The sequence below is a fragment of the Microtus ochrogaster genome, chromosome 10, assembly GCF_000317375.1.
Source record: "Microtus ochrogaster isolate Prairie Vole_2 chromosome 10, MicOch1.0, whole genome shotgun sequence".
NCBI classification, from domain to species: Eukaryota; Metazoa; Chordata; class Mammalia; order Rodentia; family Cricetidae; genus Microtus; species Microtus ochrogaster.
The window spans coordinates 74,119,413-74,136,559 of record NC_022016.1 but is presented as its reverse complement, the minus strand read 5'-3'; the positions used below and the strand labels follow the sequence as shown (position 1 = coordinate 74,136,559).

The window sequence follows — 17,147 nt, the reverse complement described above, 5'->3', positions numbered from 1 at the left end:
CTCTCTCTCTCTCTCTCTCTCTCTCTCTCTCTCTCTCTCTCTCTCTGCAGTTGTGCCCCCAGCCTGTTGCTCCCCCCCACATCTCTTTTCTCTTCTTTCTCCCTCTTCCCAGCCTCCGTTCTTTTCTCTCTCTGATTGTCCCCACCCCCATAACTGCTTTGTCTTTTTCTTCCCCTTCCTTCTTGTTCTCTTTTCCTCTCCAGAAGGAATTGTGATATCCGTGGCTGCTGTGCCCAGCTCCAGGGTAAATGAGGTGGCTTGCAGGATGGCAGGGCCTGGGCCCATTGCCTGGCTTCCTGTTGCCATGGTAACCCAGAAGCAGGGTCGAGCTGCATTCTTGGCCCTGTGGTGAGGAGGGCGAAGAGTTCTGATGGGGGAGAAGCCAGGGCTTTCCTTCACAACCCCCTGAATGGCCCCCCTCAGTGCCAGGGCTCCCCGTGGAGGATTGCTGGATGTCAGTGTGATTTGGGGCTGGGTGTGGTCAGTTTGGTTCTTGGGCCACACAGTGGGGTCAGTTTACATTTTAGGTCAGACTGCTTGTGCTCAAAACGTTCTAGTCTCTTTCTAGTCCTTTCGGTGATGGGGTGGGCAGTGGCGGACAGCCTGAGGCAGAAGGCCCACAGGGAGGCGTGGAGGAAGAGGGTGGGAGATGGGAGGCCTGGGCAGCAGAGGAGTTTAATGGAGGGAGTGAGGCCCTCTGTTTCTGGGGCAAGCTTGCTCATGCCAGGCAGCCACAGGAGGGCATGTGGTGGGTTACAACACTGGACCCGAGCAGGGTCTGACTAGCTGGTGTCACGTGAACTCCCATTCCCCAGAGCTACAGATGGACTAAGTCGCTTCCAGCATTTCCCTCCCTGGTGGTGAGCCGCTGGACAGACTGTGTTTCCGAAAGTGTTTTGATCTGGGTTCTGACACCAACACTGTCCCTGCAGGAGGACACCAGGAGGAGTCTCAGGAACCCAGATATAGGTGTGGATGCTGGCTTGGCCTGCCTGTGGTAGTATCGCCCAGAGACAGAACTGATTCTCCTGTCTGCTAGATGGAAGTTAATACAGCAAAGCTACACAAGTGTGGTCCCAAGTCCCAATTGTATCCTTACCAGCCGTGTGATCTTCTGTATTTACATGCAAGTCACTTATTCTTCTTAAGCCTCTGTTTTTCCATCTGTAAAATGGGAATGGGACACCCAACCATTAGGGCTGTGTGAAGATTAAAAAAGCAAACACAGTGGAGCATGGCAGATGGAAGTCATGGCAGCGTAGGAAGCACTGGCTGGTTTGAGACCAGCCTGGCCTGCACAGTAAGTCTGAGATCTGTCTGGGTTGTAGAATGAGACCCCCATCTTGAAAACAAAAATGTCCTTAAGGGAGGGTACTTATTCTCCATCTCACCCGCCCCTCACCATGTCACCTATCCCTCTCAGGTTCATGAACTGAGGAATCTGAGTTCAGAGGGTGAAATACTTGCCCACATTCCACAGGCTGTAAGTCCTGGTACATTGTAGGCCCAGTGCCCAGACAATACAGAGCAGTTGGGGCAGGGATGCTGTCCAGGGGAAAGCTGAATCCTGGTCACATGATCCCCGCACCCCTGGATGTGACAACATTTCCCATGCTACTACTTCTTGCCTAGTCTGTTCTCACCTGAACCCTGACTCTGGGGCAGCAGCCTGCTTAGACCTACTTCCTGGGCAGGCAGCCCCAGCGTGGTGGCAGGTCCTCGCACGGACAGAGGTCAGAGCATCTGTGATTGACAAAGTTTTTTTTGTCTGTGTCCCCTTGTTGGCAGCCCAGGTCATCCTTACTAAGTCTTTAGAGTCTCATTTTACAGACAAGGAAACTGCCTCCTGGGGCTACAGAGTGGCTGACAGAAGAGAAGAGAGATACCCAGGGCCCTCCAGAGAGGCTTGGGCTGGATTAGACTCAAATGCCATCCAGACTCTAGAATCTTCCTTCTCCACATTCCTGTTTCCCAAAGTGGGAGGTGGGCTGCTGGGCTCTGGGATGTCGACCCAGCTACCCCTTGCTCTCCAGCCTCTTCCACATAGTGCCCCCCCGCACCCCCATGGCACTTCACTGTGAACCAGGTGCCTGTGGTTTCAGAGATCTGTGTTAATCCTCACAACACCTTGGATGGAAGTGGAGGCAGGCATGCCTGTTCTCCTCAAGGCAGTCCATACCATAAAAAAAAAAAAAAATCTAGGTCTGTGTTTAAATTTTTGCACCTGATACGCCGCTGGAAGCATCAGGTGGGCAGACTTCAGCAGAGAGAGCTCTGCAGTTGCAGCTGCTGGTAGTTTAGTACTGTAGTCTCAAGATGCTAGAACAAAGGCACAGGTAGACCAGTAGGAGGCGCGGCCTCCAGCCTTGGCTCCTTGAGCAGGATGTGGGACTTGCCTGGACTCCAGCTCATTGCATCATTGAGAGCTCTTCCAGCATTTCTCCGTGGGGCAGATGATGTATATGTGTATGTGTGGGATCGCCTTCCGACTATATTCCCATGTTTGGTCCCCTGACAGCTCCTTGGTGGGCCTGGGCAGGTCTGGGGACTAGCTGATGGCAGGCACCCTATCGCAGATGAGGTTATTTTTATCCTTAGGGGGGAGGGAGACAGATGATGATGTGTTGTGTTCTAGAATGGTCTGCATTCCTCCTGCCTGTGGTTGGCATTAATTGGAACTGGGGGCCCACTGAACAGACTCTTGTATTTATGTCACGACAGGCCAGACTTGCTTCCTAGGCCTTGTGGCTACCAGGAGTCGAGAGAGGATTCCTGCTCTGTGTGTCTCTTTGCTTTAATGCTCCCAGAGTTAAATAATAGCGTCACCGTGGAGCGCATTACTGGGGGGAGGTGTACATGGCTTGGAGGCCTGAGTAGGCAGTTCTTCCTGCCTTTCAGAGCTGGAAGGTCTTGACAGTTTGGCCAAGGGCCATTTGAAAGATGATGATCCCCAGAACTAATGACCCCTGTTCCCCGGGCTCCCACCGTGTGCCAGGCTGGCGTTCTCTGCTCTCCCAGCTGTGTGTGTGAGTGTGTGTGTGCATGGGTTCCTATGTGTCTGTGTGCGGGTGGATGGGGCCAGAGGTCGATGTTGTGTGTCTTCTTCATGTTGTTCTTTACCATATTTGTTGAGACAGGGTCTCTAATTGAACTTGAAGCTTGTATACCTGTGTGTGTGTGTGTGTTTTGTTTTTTTTTTTTTTTGTTTTGAGGACTTATTTTGATTTCTTTGAAAAATTAAAAAAAAAGTCTTGGGACTATACTAGGAGCAGGAGGTCTCAGATATTAGGTGTTTCTGATTAACTTTGAAAATGATGGGGCTGGAGAGATGGCTCAGTGATTAAGAGCATTGCCTGCTCTTCCAAAGGTCCTGAGTTCAATTCCCAGCAACCACATGGTGGCTCACAACCATCTGTAATGAGGTCTGGTGCCCTCTTCTGGCCTTCAGGCATACATGCAGAAAGAATATTGTATACATAATAAATAAATAAATAAATTAAAAAAAGAACTTTAAAAATGATGGTAAATTATGTGTACGTTTTGTACACGTGCAGGCTTGTGCATGTGTGCCTGCTCACTGAGGTCAGAAGAGGGCGCCAGAGTCTCTGGGGCTGGACTTTAGACATTTGCGAGCCTTCTGAAGTGGGTGCTGGGAACTGAGCTCTGGTGATGTTCTCCTGCAAGAACGCCACATGCTCTTCACTTTGACCAATGTCTCCAGACCCTCGGTTCAACTTTCTTTTCTGAGGAAATGGCCTTCCACAGGTGTTCAACACTTCTACACTCCTGCCAGGACACTAAGGAGTCCTGTCTCCACATCTTGGCCCCTGCTTATTTCCCATGGTTTTATTTATTTTATTTTATTTTATATTTTTGAGACAGTGTCTGTATTAGTTACTTTTCTGTTACCGTGATAAAAACGCCATGATCAAGGCATCAAGGCATCTTGTAAGAGTTAACTGAGGGATTTGCCAACAGTTTCAGCGGGTGAGTCCTTGACCATCCTGACGGGGAGCATGGCAGCAGGCGGAGATGCTCGGCAATGGAGAAGCAGCTGAGAGCTTGCGTCCTTGTGTGCAAGTAGGAGGCAGAGGAGAGAACTGGGAATAGTGGGGGCTTTTGAAACCTCGAAACCCACCCAGAGACACACTAGGCTATACCTCCTACGTTCTTCCAACAGCGTGTGTGTGTGTGTGTGTGTGTGTGTGTGTACACGCGCGTGCGCGTGCATGCGGTGGTGGTGGTGGTTTGGGAGAGGTGAGGTGGCATATGATAACATAGGACAAACGTTCAAACACACGAGTTTACGGGGCTGCCATTCTCATTTAGACACCACAGTGTCTCTGTGTACCCCAGGCTAGCCTCTTCACTTCCTGATGGGTCCAGTGGCTGGGCGGTTGTCCTGGCTGAACCCAGCTCCCTCTGAGAGGCTGGGGCCATGGCCTCCTTTTGAGGACAGCACTCCGTGCAGGCAACACCATTACGTGGCACAGTGCTGCCAGCTTCAGACAATGAGGTCTTTCATGGGGCCTGGCTGGTGGCTCCCAGGGTGGGCCCGAGGGTCCTCTTCCCACCTCCTTTTGGGATGCCCTTCCAGTCCTCCTCATGGCCCTGTGAGAGACAGGATGATAGGGGAGGGGAGAGAGGAGCTCTAATGCAGTCTGTGCCCAGGGTCAAAGTCCTGCCCTGTGGTCCAGTGGCCCGTAGGTTGCTGGTGTTTCAGATTCCCTTAGCATCCCTCCCAGAAGGATGATAATTGGCGTCCGTCCCTACCCTACCCTCAGCTGCTCGGTGGCCCTGCTGAGTTCACGGTAGAAAGGACAGCTTCTCCTGGCTTAGTTTCAGAAGTCTGACTCAGTTTTATAGTGTTAGATAGTGCTCAATAAATATTCTCTGTGGCTGGACGTGTGCCAGGAGCGTAATATCGTAATAGGTTTGATCTCCTTTAGTGTCATTCCTGAGATGACCCTTGGAAGCAGGTATTACGATCACATTTCTTTTTTTTTCTTTTTTCTTTTTTTTTGAGATGGGGTCTTTCTATGTAGATTGGACTGTCCTGGAGCTCTCTATGTAGACCAGACTGACGTAGAATTCACAGAGATTTGTCTGCCTCTGACTCTAGGTCCATGGGCAAGGAAACTGAGGCCTGTAAAGAGGTGGAACAGCTTGCTCTGAGATCCTACAGACTTATTACGTAACTGCACTTGAACCCAAACTAGGTGGCCCAACACCTCTTTCATGAGTTACTTCAGAGTCTCTCCTGCCTACCTCTCCCTCCAGGGTATCGTCTCTTTTGCCCTAGGGCTGTGGTTCTAGAATTGACCCACAGGCTGTGCTGCCTGCCCTTACTAACCGCTGTAGGCTGTTCCCTCCTCCTGGGTAGCCTCATCATACCCTAGACCTGCCTTCATGCTTCAAGGCTCAACTCGAGCTCCGTTTCCTCTCTCTCTTCCACAGGTGGTTATGGGCACCTGCTCTGTGCCTGGCCTGGGTTCCTCTCCTTATCCCGATGGGGAGACAGCACTGCTTGGTCTGTGCTGTGATGGAGACAATATGAGAAAGGGGGAAGAAGAGGCAGGGCCAGGTGCGGGGTTCTTACAACAGGAGAACAGAACTGGAGCGAGAAGGTACTCTGAGGATGCCGTGACATTCGGAGCCGTGAGAACAGCTGTTGGACTTAGTGACAGGACTCACAGTGGCTGGATCTCAAGCCTGACAGCGGTGGAGAGCCATCCAATGGTCTCGAGCAAGGGACATGCCTGGTAGGACTACTTTTTAGGAAGGCAGAGTGCCACAAGGAGACCTGTGGTGGGGTCAGCATCATGGAGGCCTGATTAGGCTGCCTTGGGAGGCAAGGTGTAGCAAGTGGCTGTGGCTGAGGGTTTTGTTTTAGTGGAGTCTGAGAGTGGCCAGTAGAGTGTGGGGACCTGAGGCCAGGCTGTGGAAAGATGTACAGTGAGAAACTGAACCACACATTTAAGGAGCAGGGATCACTGGGACTTGGCTATTTGTACCATGGAGGAAATGGAGGAGAGGCTGTTGTCAGGTTGCCTAGCAGCAGCCTGGATCGTGAGGGCTTTTATTGGCTCTCCATCTAGGTGACACTGGGTAGCCTTTCGCTTTGTGTCTCATCTCTCACTGTAGAGGGTTTGGACAAGGTAGTTTTTTCTTCTTTGACCTGATAGGTCTGTGATGTGACATTGGCCAGGAGGAAGGGAACCCAAGCCCAAGGATGGCATGGTCAGCTGGGGCCTAAGTCAGGACTCAAATCTGGCCAGGTTTGGGGTGGTCTGGAGCCAGTGCCTGGCAGAGCTGCAGTCTGGGAAGGTCTGTCTCTGACCTCCACATGCCCGCCCTCCCTGTCAGCTGTCTTGGCCCTGCCTGCCTGGCCCTGACTTCATCCCAGACTTCTGCTCTCCTGGGAGGAGTGGCCGTGCTCTCCAGTCCCCATTGGCTGAAACTTGCGTGGGGCACACACCCCTGCCTCCTGCTGGCTGCCTTCCACCTTGGCTGCTGGGATTGAGCCCAGCGAGAGAGTGGAGTCTGAGACACTTATGCGATAGCAATTGGAGGCCCTGATCTTGTTGCTTGGGCATCTAGAAGGTTCTAAGAGCTCCTCACCATGAAAATGGGGTAGGAAAATGGAGCCTACCTGCCTCCTCCCTGTGGTACCACTTCCAGAACGCTAAGCCACTTATATCAACATCCATGCAGACCCCCAGTGCACAGTCAGGCTGGAGAGGCTTTTGGCAGTGGTTTCCATGGTAATGGATCCTGCTGCTTGAGTGTAGCAGCCATCAGGCAGCCCTTGAGAGCCTGAAAGGTGGGTAACTGTCATGTGTGGACTCCCAACCAGGCCAAGAGTTCCTAGGTCTGCTGCCCTCTTCTCCCCTTGGGGCCTCGTGCTGCTTTGCACCCAGGGACTCTTAGGAGAAGGTGCATCTCTAGGAGGCACAGCAGTTAGACAGGCCTGGTTCATCTCTATCATGCTAGGCTAGGAGTCATGTGCTTTGAACAAGTTACCTTGGGAGGTTTTGAGTTTATCAGGTTCGCTCCAGGACCTTGATGAGCGACTGTGGCCCAAGAGCCAGCTCTGTCCTCCTCCCATAGCTGAAGTGGGCTCACACCTGTTCCTGTCATGCGACTGGCTGAGGTTTTGTGCTGCTGTTTCCGAGGCCCGGAGCCTTAGCCTCCTCTTGTCCTAGGAGACCCCGGGGGCCATATATATAGCCGAAAGGAGTTCACATCACAATCAGGGCCCCAGGACTGCCGCTGGGCTATGCTGTCACTTCCTGCCTCAGTTTCCTTGTCTGTGACATGGTGTTACTAGAGCGCCTGCCTCACAAGTCTGTGGTTAGGATAACATTAGATCATCACACGTGTACCCCTGGGAGAGTACAGCACCTACGTGCTGTGTCAGCAAGCTGTGACTGTGACCGCCACTGCAGTCACCGCTGACTGCGAGAACGGGAACCCAGTGTTTGCTGCCCCCGCATCAATCCTTCTCACAAGTGCCTGTGTGCCCAGCTCTGCACACTTCTGACTAGGGGGACAGGCAAACTGAGATGGGACAGCAGGTCTCTTATCAGAAGGGCTACCAGGTATGTCCCCCGCTTCCGTCTGCAGAGTAGGAAAAGGTACACCAAGCTTGAAGCCCCACTTCTCATATGTGGGGTGCAGAACTTTCTCTGTTGGCTCTTCATCTGGGTCAGGTGACTGACAGTGATACCCAGGACACCTTAGTCAGTAGATCTGAATGATGAAGAAGGCAGTGCTGACTGAGGTATTCCTTCCGAGGCCCTCAAGAAGAGGAGAGCCTGAGAAAGGGGTCTGTGGCCTGTGGGGATGAGGACCCGTGTGGGACACTGTGTTGGGAGCGATTCCCAGGCTCCACAGACTCAGGCCTCCTGCACAGGAGGAGAATGAGTCTTCCTTTTATCCCCTTCCTTCCCTTTCCTGCCCCCAACCCCAGGTCTCACTTTTTTTCCTTTTGTCTAATAGCTGTTAATTGTTTACTGAGAGAAGCTACTCCTTAGCCCACACATCCATGTTTCATTGTTTGGCAACACAGGTCAATGGTGAGCCTCATGGAACTCCATCCACAGGATTCCTTACCATTCACTCGGTACTGTGATACCAGCCTTCCTTGGCACTGTGATACCAGCCTTCCTTGTCTCTTCCTAAATCTCTCATGGAATCGTAATTCCTGTAGAAATCAGCATACGCCTTCTTTCTTGGTTCAAAGCTGCACCAAACTTACAGGACGCTGCAGTGCCCAGGGCCACCGTGAATGTGCCCACAGTATGAGCCTGCAGACGCTTGCCTGGACCGCCATGCCTCTGAGATTGTGGCAATGCATCGGCAGTCACGGCAGTGAATGTCCACCACACCAATGTCCTTCCTGGTTCTCAGACCATTGGAGAGCCTGGCTGTCACTTTTCACAGTGTGCTCTTCCTTGGGTCTTACTGTTTCCAGTGCAGCTTGGCCGTCTGCTTTGACTTGGAGCGTTTGCTCTATTTGTTTTCTAGTTCACTGCGTGAGATGTTCTCATTGTTATTTTTTTAAGCAGCATCTCACTGAGGAGCCCTGGCTGGTACGGGACTCTCTGTGTAGTTCTGGCTGGCCTTGACCCACGGAGATCTAGGTGTCTCTCCCTCCTGTATCCAATTCTGGGATTGAAGGTGTATACTACCAGACCTAGAAGTTAAACATCTTAAAATGTATAGTTCAGTGGGATTAACTGCATTTATATTGGGCTCCCTTGACCCCTATCTCCAGAACTTTCCACCTTTTTGAACCAGAGTCCCCTCCCTAGCCACCCCATTAAGCAGTAGCTCAGTCCTTAGTTATACCATGGTACTATGAATATGATCCAAGGGTGTCCTGTGAGTGACTTCTCATGTTTGTCCTTTGGTGACTGCTGTGTCTCAGTACAATGTCCATACCTTTCACGTATTTTTGAAAATATGCCAGAATTTCCTTCCTTTTTAATGCTGAGATAGAGACATGGCACTCCATGTATAGACCTGCGACATTTAAAACATTTCTTTATTAATATTGTCTGTGTAAGCGTGTGTGTGTGAGTGTGTGTGTGTGTGTATGTGAGTGTGTGTATGTGTGTGCGCATGCACAGAGGCCAAAAGAAGGCATCGAGGATCTTCCTTCACCACTTTCCACCTGTTCCTTTGAGGCAGAGTTTCTCTCTGAACCCAGAACCCAAATTTTCTTAGCTAGGCTGGAAGCCAGTGAGCTCCGGTGTTTCTCAGATCTATTGGCTTTGGGGTTCTGGGTAGTCATTGTCAGTCATCAGACACAACTTAAGAGCCAACAGAGAAAGTTCTGGAACCCACACATGAGAGGTGAGGCTTCGAGCTTGGTGCACCCTTTCCTGTTCTCAGGCAGGACGGTCCCTTTCCCTCTCATGAGTGCCACCATGGTTCCCTCCTGGCTCTGCCCACCTTGGGGCTGGAGTCACAGGAGTTTGTAGGGTGCTTAGTGTTTTAGTGGCTTTTTCCGTGAAGAGACACCATGACCAAAGCGACTTGCAGAAGAGTTTATTGGGGGCTTACAGTTTCAGAGGGTGAGCTCGTGACCATCATGGCACGGACTATGGCAGTAGATAGGCACGCATGGCACTGGAGCAACAGCTGAGATACAGCCCTGATGCAGAGAACTAACTGGAAATGGCATGGGCTTTAGAAACCTCAGAGCCTGCTCTAGTGACACCTCCTCCAACAAGGCCACACCTCCTGATCCTTCCTAAACAGTTCCATCGGCTGGGGACCAAGCATTCAAGTATATGAGCCCATGGCAGGGGGCATTCTCATTTATACCATCATGTTCTGCTTGCTATGTGGGTGCTGGGATCTAAACTCTGGTCCCCAGGACTTTGCTGCCAGTGCTCTTACATGCTGAGTCATCTCTCTAGGCCCCTACCATCTCTTTTGGGAGGGGAAGTCTTTCAAGAGAGAAACCCAAGGATGATATATGGTGGCATGCCTATAATTCCAGACTTTTAGAGACTGAAGGAAAGCAAGAACTCAGTCAATGTGAGATGCTGTTTTAAAAAAAATAGATTGTCAGGAACATGCCTTTAATCCCAGCACTCAGGAGGCAGAGGCAGTTGGAACTCTGTGAGTTCAAGGTCAGCCTAATCTACAGAGCTAGTTCCATGACAGGCTCCAAAGCTACAGAGAAACCCTGTCTTGAAAAACAAAAACAAACAAACAAAAAAAAAGAAAAGAAAAGAAAGAAAGAAAATAGATCAATCTAAAGGGAAACTGTAAAAGTTGCCCTCAAGTTGTAACAAGGAAGAAGACACGCCCCCGGGAGGGAGCTGGCACAGGTGGCATTCCCCTGAACTCTGAGAGCTGAGAGCATGCACTGGAGGATCATGGGTCATGGTGGCCATTCTTGATTGGGCTGGTGGGAGGTGGTCCGCGCTGCTCCTCCTCCTCTACTTGAGGTGCCAGGGTTGTCAGAACAGAGACATGCAGAATGCTGGCCGACCATGTTGTCCTCCCCTGTCCCCAGGGCTTCGCCTCTATGTTCTCTGGTCGCACATCCCGGAAGTCAATCTCACATCCAGAGCACGAAGATACCATGGCAGAGGGCGAGGAGTACCGGAACCCCACGGAGGTGCAGATGAGCCAGTTGGTGCTGCCCTGCCACACCAACCACCGTGGGGAGCTGAGCATCGGACAGTTGCTCAAATGGATCGACACCACGGCCTGCCTGTCAGGTGAGGCTCTGCTTCAGACTCCATCGCGTCCCCACCGCTTGCCCTGTGGAACCTGGGTAGGGGGCCTTAGTCTTTAAAGAGGGTCCCTTTCTCTCTGATGATCACCACACTTGTCCTCGGGCCTTAGTTCCTGCTGGTCCCTTGTCTCAAAGCCTCTGTTCATCTCCTAGCTGTCTGAGCAGCCTGTCCATCTCTTCTAGTCCCTTAGCCCTGGGTGTTGGTGCCATGCAGCTGTCCCGGTCCACCGCTACTGCAGCCTTAACCAAAGCTATTTCCCAATTGGCTGGTAAAGACCGGGCACGGACTGACTGTGGATGTGCACGATCCTTTTCCATGTTGGCTTTTGTCACACTTACGTTCTCCAGCCTCTCGGTCTAACACTGTGACCTGGCTATACCAGCAGGGTTTGAGAGGCCCTAGCCGGCCATGGGGTCAGGGAAAGGGCTCCAGATGGGACAGAGGACTGAGGCACGGAAGCAGAAGTGGGAAAAGAAAGATGGTGGAGAAGCCTCTGGAAGAGGGGGATGCCATCAGAAGCCTGTGTGATGTGGGGAGGCGGCTAACATTTGTCTTTATGTTCTGAGCCAGCGGAGAGGCATGCTGGCTGCCCCTGTGTCACGGCTTCCATGGACGACATCTACTTTGACCACACCATTAGGTAAGTGGCCCTCTGCCTTTACTACCCTCCTGGTCTCCCCACCTCCAGCACAGGGCTTGCATCCCTATCTCCCCACCTACCAGGCTGTGTGGCTCTTGGAGCTGACTCAGTCCACGGAGGGTTTTGGACATGGTGTCTTGGGGGTGGAGCATCTTTCTGCAAGTGCCTGGGATAGTGGTGGGTTAGGAGTGGCCCTGTTGCTTCACGCTGTCCGGGGTGGGGCCAGGGAAGTTGTCTCAGGTTTGTGGTTGGGAAGACGCCTCTGGTGGCATACGGGGAGGCCCAAGGCAGAGCCAACAGCTCAGGGCTATGTGATTTTGGGTGGATCTCTCTTTGGGCTTTTCTTTCCTTACCTGTAAAAATGGAAGGACTTGAATTTGCTGGGAAGCACCTCTTTTATCTCAGACATTTCTTCCTAGGTCCCTTGTCACTGGACTCTAGGGAGGCTCCTCTGACAAGGTGCCAGGGCCCAGCCTGTGCTAGAAGAGTGAGCCAGCCTTGGCTCATACCCATCTCAGCTCTTACTCGGGGATGCCTTTTCTTTTTCAGTGGCCGTACAGCTTAGAAAGCTTGTCGTTGGCCTGCAGGCTTTGTCACTGTCCTCATCCTGCTGGGACACAGGGAGGCTGCTGAGCCCTCGGCCCGGGACAGGCCTCACTAGAGCTCTTGCTACTGCAGTGCCCACTCCTAGACATGCCAGTGTATAAGCCAAGGGCTTGTTCAGGGCTGCCTGGCACCCAGTGTGTGACTAATAAGAAGGATGCTTGGCCTGTCCCTGTACTCAAGTCAGCCACCCGTTCACTACACACTCAGTATTGGTTAATGTGTTGGCTGGTTTTATGTCAACTTGACCCAAGTTGTCATATTCAGAAGTGAGAAAATGCTCCCATCAGGTTGGCCGATGGGCAAGCCTGTGGGACATTTTCTTGATTACCGATTGGTGCGGGAGGGCCCACTCTATGTAGTTTCTCTGTAGTTTTGGAACCTGTCTTGGAACTAGCTCTTGTAGTCCAGGCTGGCCTTGAACTCACAGAGATCCACCTGCCTCTGCCTCCTGAGCGCTGTGCCAAACAATACAAGACAAGAAAATGTTTCCAAACATATCTGTATTGATTTTAAACAATTTCTGCATGATTACTGCATCTGAAAAATGGCCGATTATTTCTCCCCACCAGTTTGAAAATCAACTGTGTGTGTGTGTGTAAGATGCCAGTGGAGGCCAGAAGCATTCAATTCTTGGAGCTGAGTTTATAGGTGGTTGTGAGCCATGGGCCATGGATGTTGGGAACTGAACTCAGATCCCCTACAAGGGCAGTATGTGCTCTTAAGCTTCGAGTCATCTCTCCAGCCCTCTCAGGCTCTTCTCTCACCACAGAAAGATAAGTCAATTTTAAATCGCCGATCTCCTATTCCCTGTGAGAAATCTATTCCCAGACCCCTGATGGGTGCCTGTAACCCTGACTGGCACCAATTCCTCCACGTACCGTGATGTCTCCTGTAGGTACACAGCCATGATGAAGCTTAGTTCAAAGCTAGGTAAATCAGGGTTTAACAAAGAAAGGCTATGACAGGCCTGGTGGCACAGCCTATAACCCCAGCTATGCTGGAGCCTAGAGTGGGAAGATAATGAATTCAAAACCAGCACGAGCTACAGAGTGAGTTCAAAGCCAACCTGGGCATCTTGGAATTCAGTTTAGGGGTAGAATCTGGGATCCTAGGGTCAATCTCCAGCATTGAGGTAGAGGAGAAGAGGGAGCTTATAATAAAGTTGATCAATTATAAAAATATGTTTTCATAAACATTAGAAACTTTGAAGTTATTTATCTCTTTTTAAACTTCTAAACTAATTTTATGTGTGCTGATGTTTTGCCTGCGTGGATGTCTCTGTACCATGTGCATGCAGTGTTCACAGAGGCCAGAAGAGGGCATCAGATCCCCTGGAACTGGAGTTTTAGGTGTTTGTGAGCTGCCATGTAGATGCTGGAATTGAACCTGGGTCCTCTGGAGGAGTAGCCAGTGCAGGGTTTCTCTGTGTATTCCCGGTGGCTGTCCTGAAACTCACTCTGTAGACCAGGCTGGTCTTGAACTCACAGAGATCCACTTGCCTCTGCCTCCCAAGTGCTGGGATCAAAGGTGTGCGCCACCACCGCCTGGCTCTTTTCTAACTTCCGGTCATGGAAACTTCCAAGCACATGGGGATTAGGACATGCCATTGTTGCTAGGATCCGACAGTTGCTGCTTTGCTGCCTTGCTTTAGCTACACATGGCCAATTGCATGTAAAAATATACGTTACAGGGGACACTTTTCTGCCTGAGTATCAGTATTGCTGAAAACAGAAACAGAGGTGACATGTCCAGCACTGGGAGAGAGGGTCACTCTCCAAGCCCCTAAACTGACTAGCCAGGTGCTGGGCTGAGTCACCCTGCCTCTCACTGGGCTGTAGAGGTCTAGGCAGTCCCCATGCATCCCCAGAGCTATACATACAAGGAACCGGACTCAGAGAAGTGACATGACTTACCCTAGGTCACCAACTGGTGGTGTGACAATTAGAGCAGACCACGACAAACCTAGTCTTGTGTGGCCACAACTGTGACCTTGTGACTGGAATGCTGGGTACTGATACTTCCAGGCTATTTTTTTGCGGGGGGGGAGTGCACTCTGCATGTTCATGAGCCAAGGTGCAGAGAGGTCAAAGGACTTCTTGAGGTCACAGTGATTGAACTGGACCAGCTTTCCAGCCTTTTGCCCTCCTCATCTCCATAGCCCATCAGCTGGGCACACTCTGCTGTCTCCAGTTAGGTGCAAGGCAAGCTAGGTGGCTCCCTGGAGACCTATGTGGACTTGTGAAGTATCTCTGGAAGGACAGGCTACAGCTGGGAAGATCTGGGCTGGTTCAGTCAACACAGCCCATCTTGAATCCTGGCCTTGCTTGGCATTAGTTGGGAGACCTTGTTAGCTGGGTGACCTTGGACAAATGACTTAACATCTCTGATGTTCAACCCCCTCCAAACCCATCTTCAAGGTGGAGATTCAGATGTGGCAATGCACACACAGCACCTTGAAGTGCCCCATTTCCCTGCCCACTCCTCGCTCCAGCCATCGGCACTTGGCAGCGTTTGATGAATGTGAATGTGTTGACTCAGTGGTCACTGTTTATGGAGGTCTTGCCCTGCCGCATGGGCTTGGGGTGTTGGTGAGCAAAACATATGCTCCCGGGGCAGGGATGTGGCTCCCAGTCGAGCATGTGGCTGCCCCACACAGGCCCTGGCTTTACGAACCACAGAAATGAGACAGAAGGAGAGAGAACAAAAGCCAGGGGCTTTGGCCCAGTGTGGTTTAAGGGTTGGGGAGGCGGAGGTCACACTCCAGGAGGAATGTTGGAAGGTGAGCTCTGGACACCGTGGGGTAGGGGAGCTGCCTCAGGGAGGGAACTGTAGGCAAAATGAGGCCACGTAGCCCCTGAACATTGTAGGAAGAAGGAGGAATCGAGAGGCGTAAAACCAGGCACTTCTAGAAGCTCTAATGTTGCCACCAGGAACTTCTGAGTGCTCATGTCTGCTGGCTTGGGGACACTGCAGATGTGAATGTACTCTGGGAGTCTTCAGTGCTTTTGTCAGTTACCCCCCCCATCTCTGAGGTGCTGGGTGTCTGAGGCCCCTCCTCGTTCCCTCTGGAAGCCTCACCTCCTGATTTTCTCTCCCCAGTGTCGGCCAAGTGGTGAATATCAAGGCCAAGGTGAACCGGGCCTTCAACTCCAGCATGGAGGTGTGTGTGGCTGGCCCTGCTGGGGGCGGGATGGCATTTCTGTTCCACTCTGTCTTTGAAGATTCAGACCCAAGACCTTTCACATCATGGGTCCCTGACTAGAGTTCCAAAATGGCTGACTAGGAGAGGAGCACCCTAAGGCCTTCCTTGATAATACCCCATAGCCAGGAGAGAGCAGGGAGGCCAGGAAGGGGAGCGGGCTTGCTCAGGGCTTCCTCTCCTGGCCAGACACGTTCAGTAGCAGGTGGTGAAGGCCGAGGAAGGCAGTACTGTATCTGGTCACGGTGCTGCAGTGGGAGAGACTGGGCCTTCTCCTATTAGCTCACCTCAGTGGTTTCCATCCCCACATCCATACAGTGGGCCATGGCTCCTACATTCAGGACCCTGAAGGTTTAGTCAGAGGATAGCGTGATGATGTGCAGGCTTTGTGAGCTACCAAGGACTTCATTTCTTCTCCTAGGCTTCATTTAGGTCCCGCAACTTTATCTAGTGAGCCGTTGATTCGTGAGAGCCCCAGAGGTTGGAGGAACAGGGTCTTGACCGTGCTTCTGGGCAGCACACAGATGCCCAGTGCCTCCCTAGGCATCCCACAGATCTGTTCTTTCAGTATCAACAGTGGGCAGGGGCACATTCTAACCCGTTTCAGTGAGCACTCCCATTCTATAGATGAGGACACAAACTCAGAGAAGGGAACTGCCCAAGGTTTTCCAGGGAATCAAGGGAAAGTCAGAACCAACTCCATGTCCCTGGTGTTCCACACCTGATGGTGACATAGAAACTCCAGAGACCCAGCCTGGGTGGCTCCTTAGTCTCCCCAAGCTGCAGGCCTTGAGTGGTCAGCTTCCTTCCCTCCCCCCACCCCCCCTCTCTCCAGGTGGGCATCCAGGTGGTCTCTGAGGACCTGTGCTCCGAGAAGCAATGGAGTGTGTGCAAGGCCCTGGCTACCTTTGTGGCCCACCGGGAGCTCTCCAAGGTAGACAGCTGTCCCTGCTGCTCTGTTATACCCACTCTTCCTCCAGTGGGACCCTCTGCGATCCTCCCAAGGAGCCGCCTCCTCCTTTCCCCATCTCTTCCTGCATATTTCAACAGGAGGAGTCTTCAGAACACTGCGTTCTAAACAGATCCCTCTGTATTCTGGGCCTTTGCCCAAGAAGGGGTCGTGGAGACGTTAGTGAGAATGGGGACAGGAAGGTGGACACGGAGGGGGGAGATCTCTGGAGTGCTCCCTGTCCCCCAGAAAGCCATACCAGCTTCAGGCAGGCCACTGTGCTGTCTCAGGAAACTTGTCCCCTGGTCTCTTGGCCAACAGGTGAAGCTGAAGCAGGTCATACCAGTGACAGAGGAGGAGAAAACGGAACATGGGGTGGCAGCTGAGCGCCGACGCATGCGGCTAGTCTACGCAGACACTATCAAGGACCTCCTGGCCCACTGTGCCATCCAGGATGGTGAGTGTGGGTATATGCATAAGAGGGCAGCTGGGTATACACAGGAGGGCAGCTGGTGTCCTCAAACCCCCTTTGAGTGGAAGGAGGAAGGGACTCCCTATGGACCTGTGCCCCTGGTGGCCTGAGACTCCTCTGGCCTCCTGGGTCTTCAGATCCCTTCCAGGTAAAGCAGGTGCTGGACACACTCCGTCACAGCCCAGCGGCAGTGGAGATGGGGTGGGAACTTACTGAAATCCCTGTCACTCACAATCCATTTGGGCCTTTGGAGATGTATGGGATGATAGTATGGGACAGTATTGCTGGGCGAGGCTTTGAAGACGTAGAGGAATTTTAAAGTGTCTGTGCACAAGTGTTTATGTTTTCTTTTTTCACCCACAAAAATAAAAAAAGATGAAAAGCAAGGCTCCTTCCATCCCAGAGTTCAGGTCATCTCTCCCGAGGCAAAGACTGCTACCTGGTTTTGAATATCTTTCTAGGGAGGCTCCCTGTAGATTTAAGTAACATGTGTGTTATTTGGTTTCCTATTTTTACCCCAG

The 17,147-nt window shown here is 51.9% G+C and overlaps 1 protein-coding gene across 3 annotated transcripts in view; it reads left to right on the top strand.

Annotated features, from left to right (window-relative positions):
* The window catches only part of Acot11 (acyl-CoA thioesterase 11), a 49,816-nt gene that overhangs the window by 18,912 nt on the left and 13,757 nt on the right, over positions 1–17,147 (top strand). For all 3 annotated transcript variants that reach the window (XM_013348559.2, XM_026782050.1, XM_005353507.2), the window contains exons 2-6: positions 10,535–10,742; positions 11,331–11,400; positions 15,106–15,166; positions 16,041–16,139; positions 16,476–16,611. In XM_013348559.2, coding sequence (XP_013204013.1) covers positions 10,547–10,742; positions 11,331–11,400; positions 15,106–15,166; positions 16,041–16,139; positions 16,476–16,611 — 562 coding nt within the window. In that variant the 5' untranslated portion in view covers positions 10,535–10,546. The remainder of the gene's footprint in view (positions 1–10,534; positions 10,743–11,330; positions 11,401–15,105; positions 15,167–16,040; positions 16,140–16,475; positions 16,612–17,147) is intronic.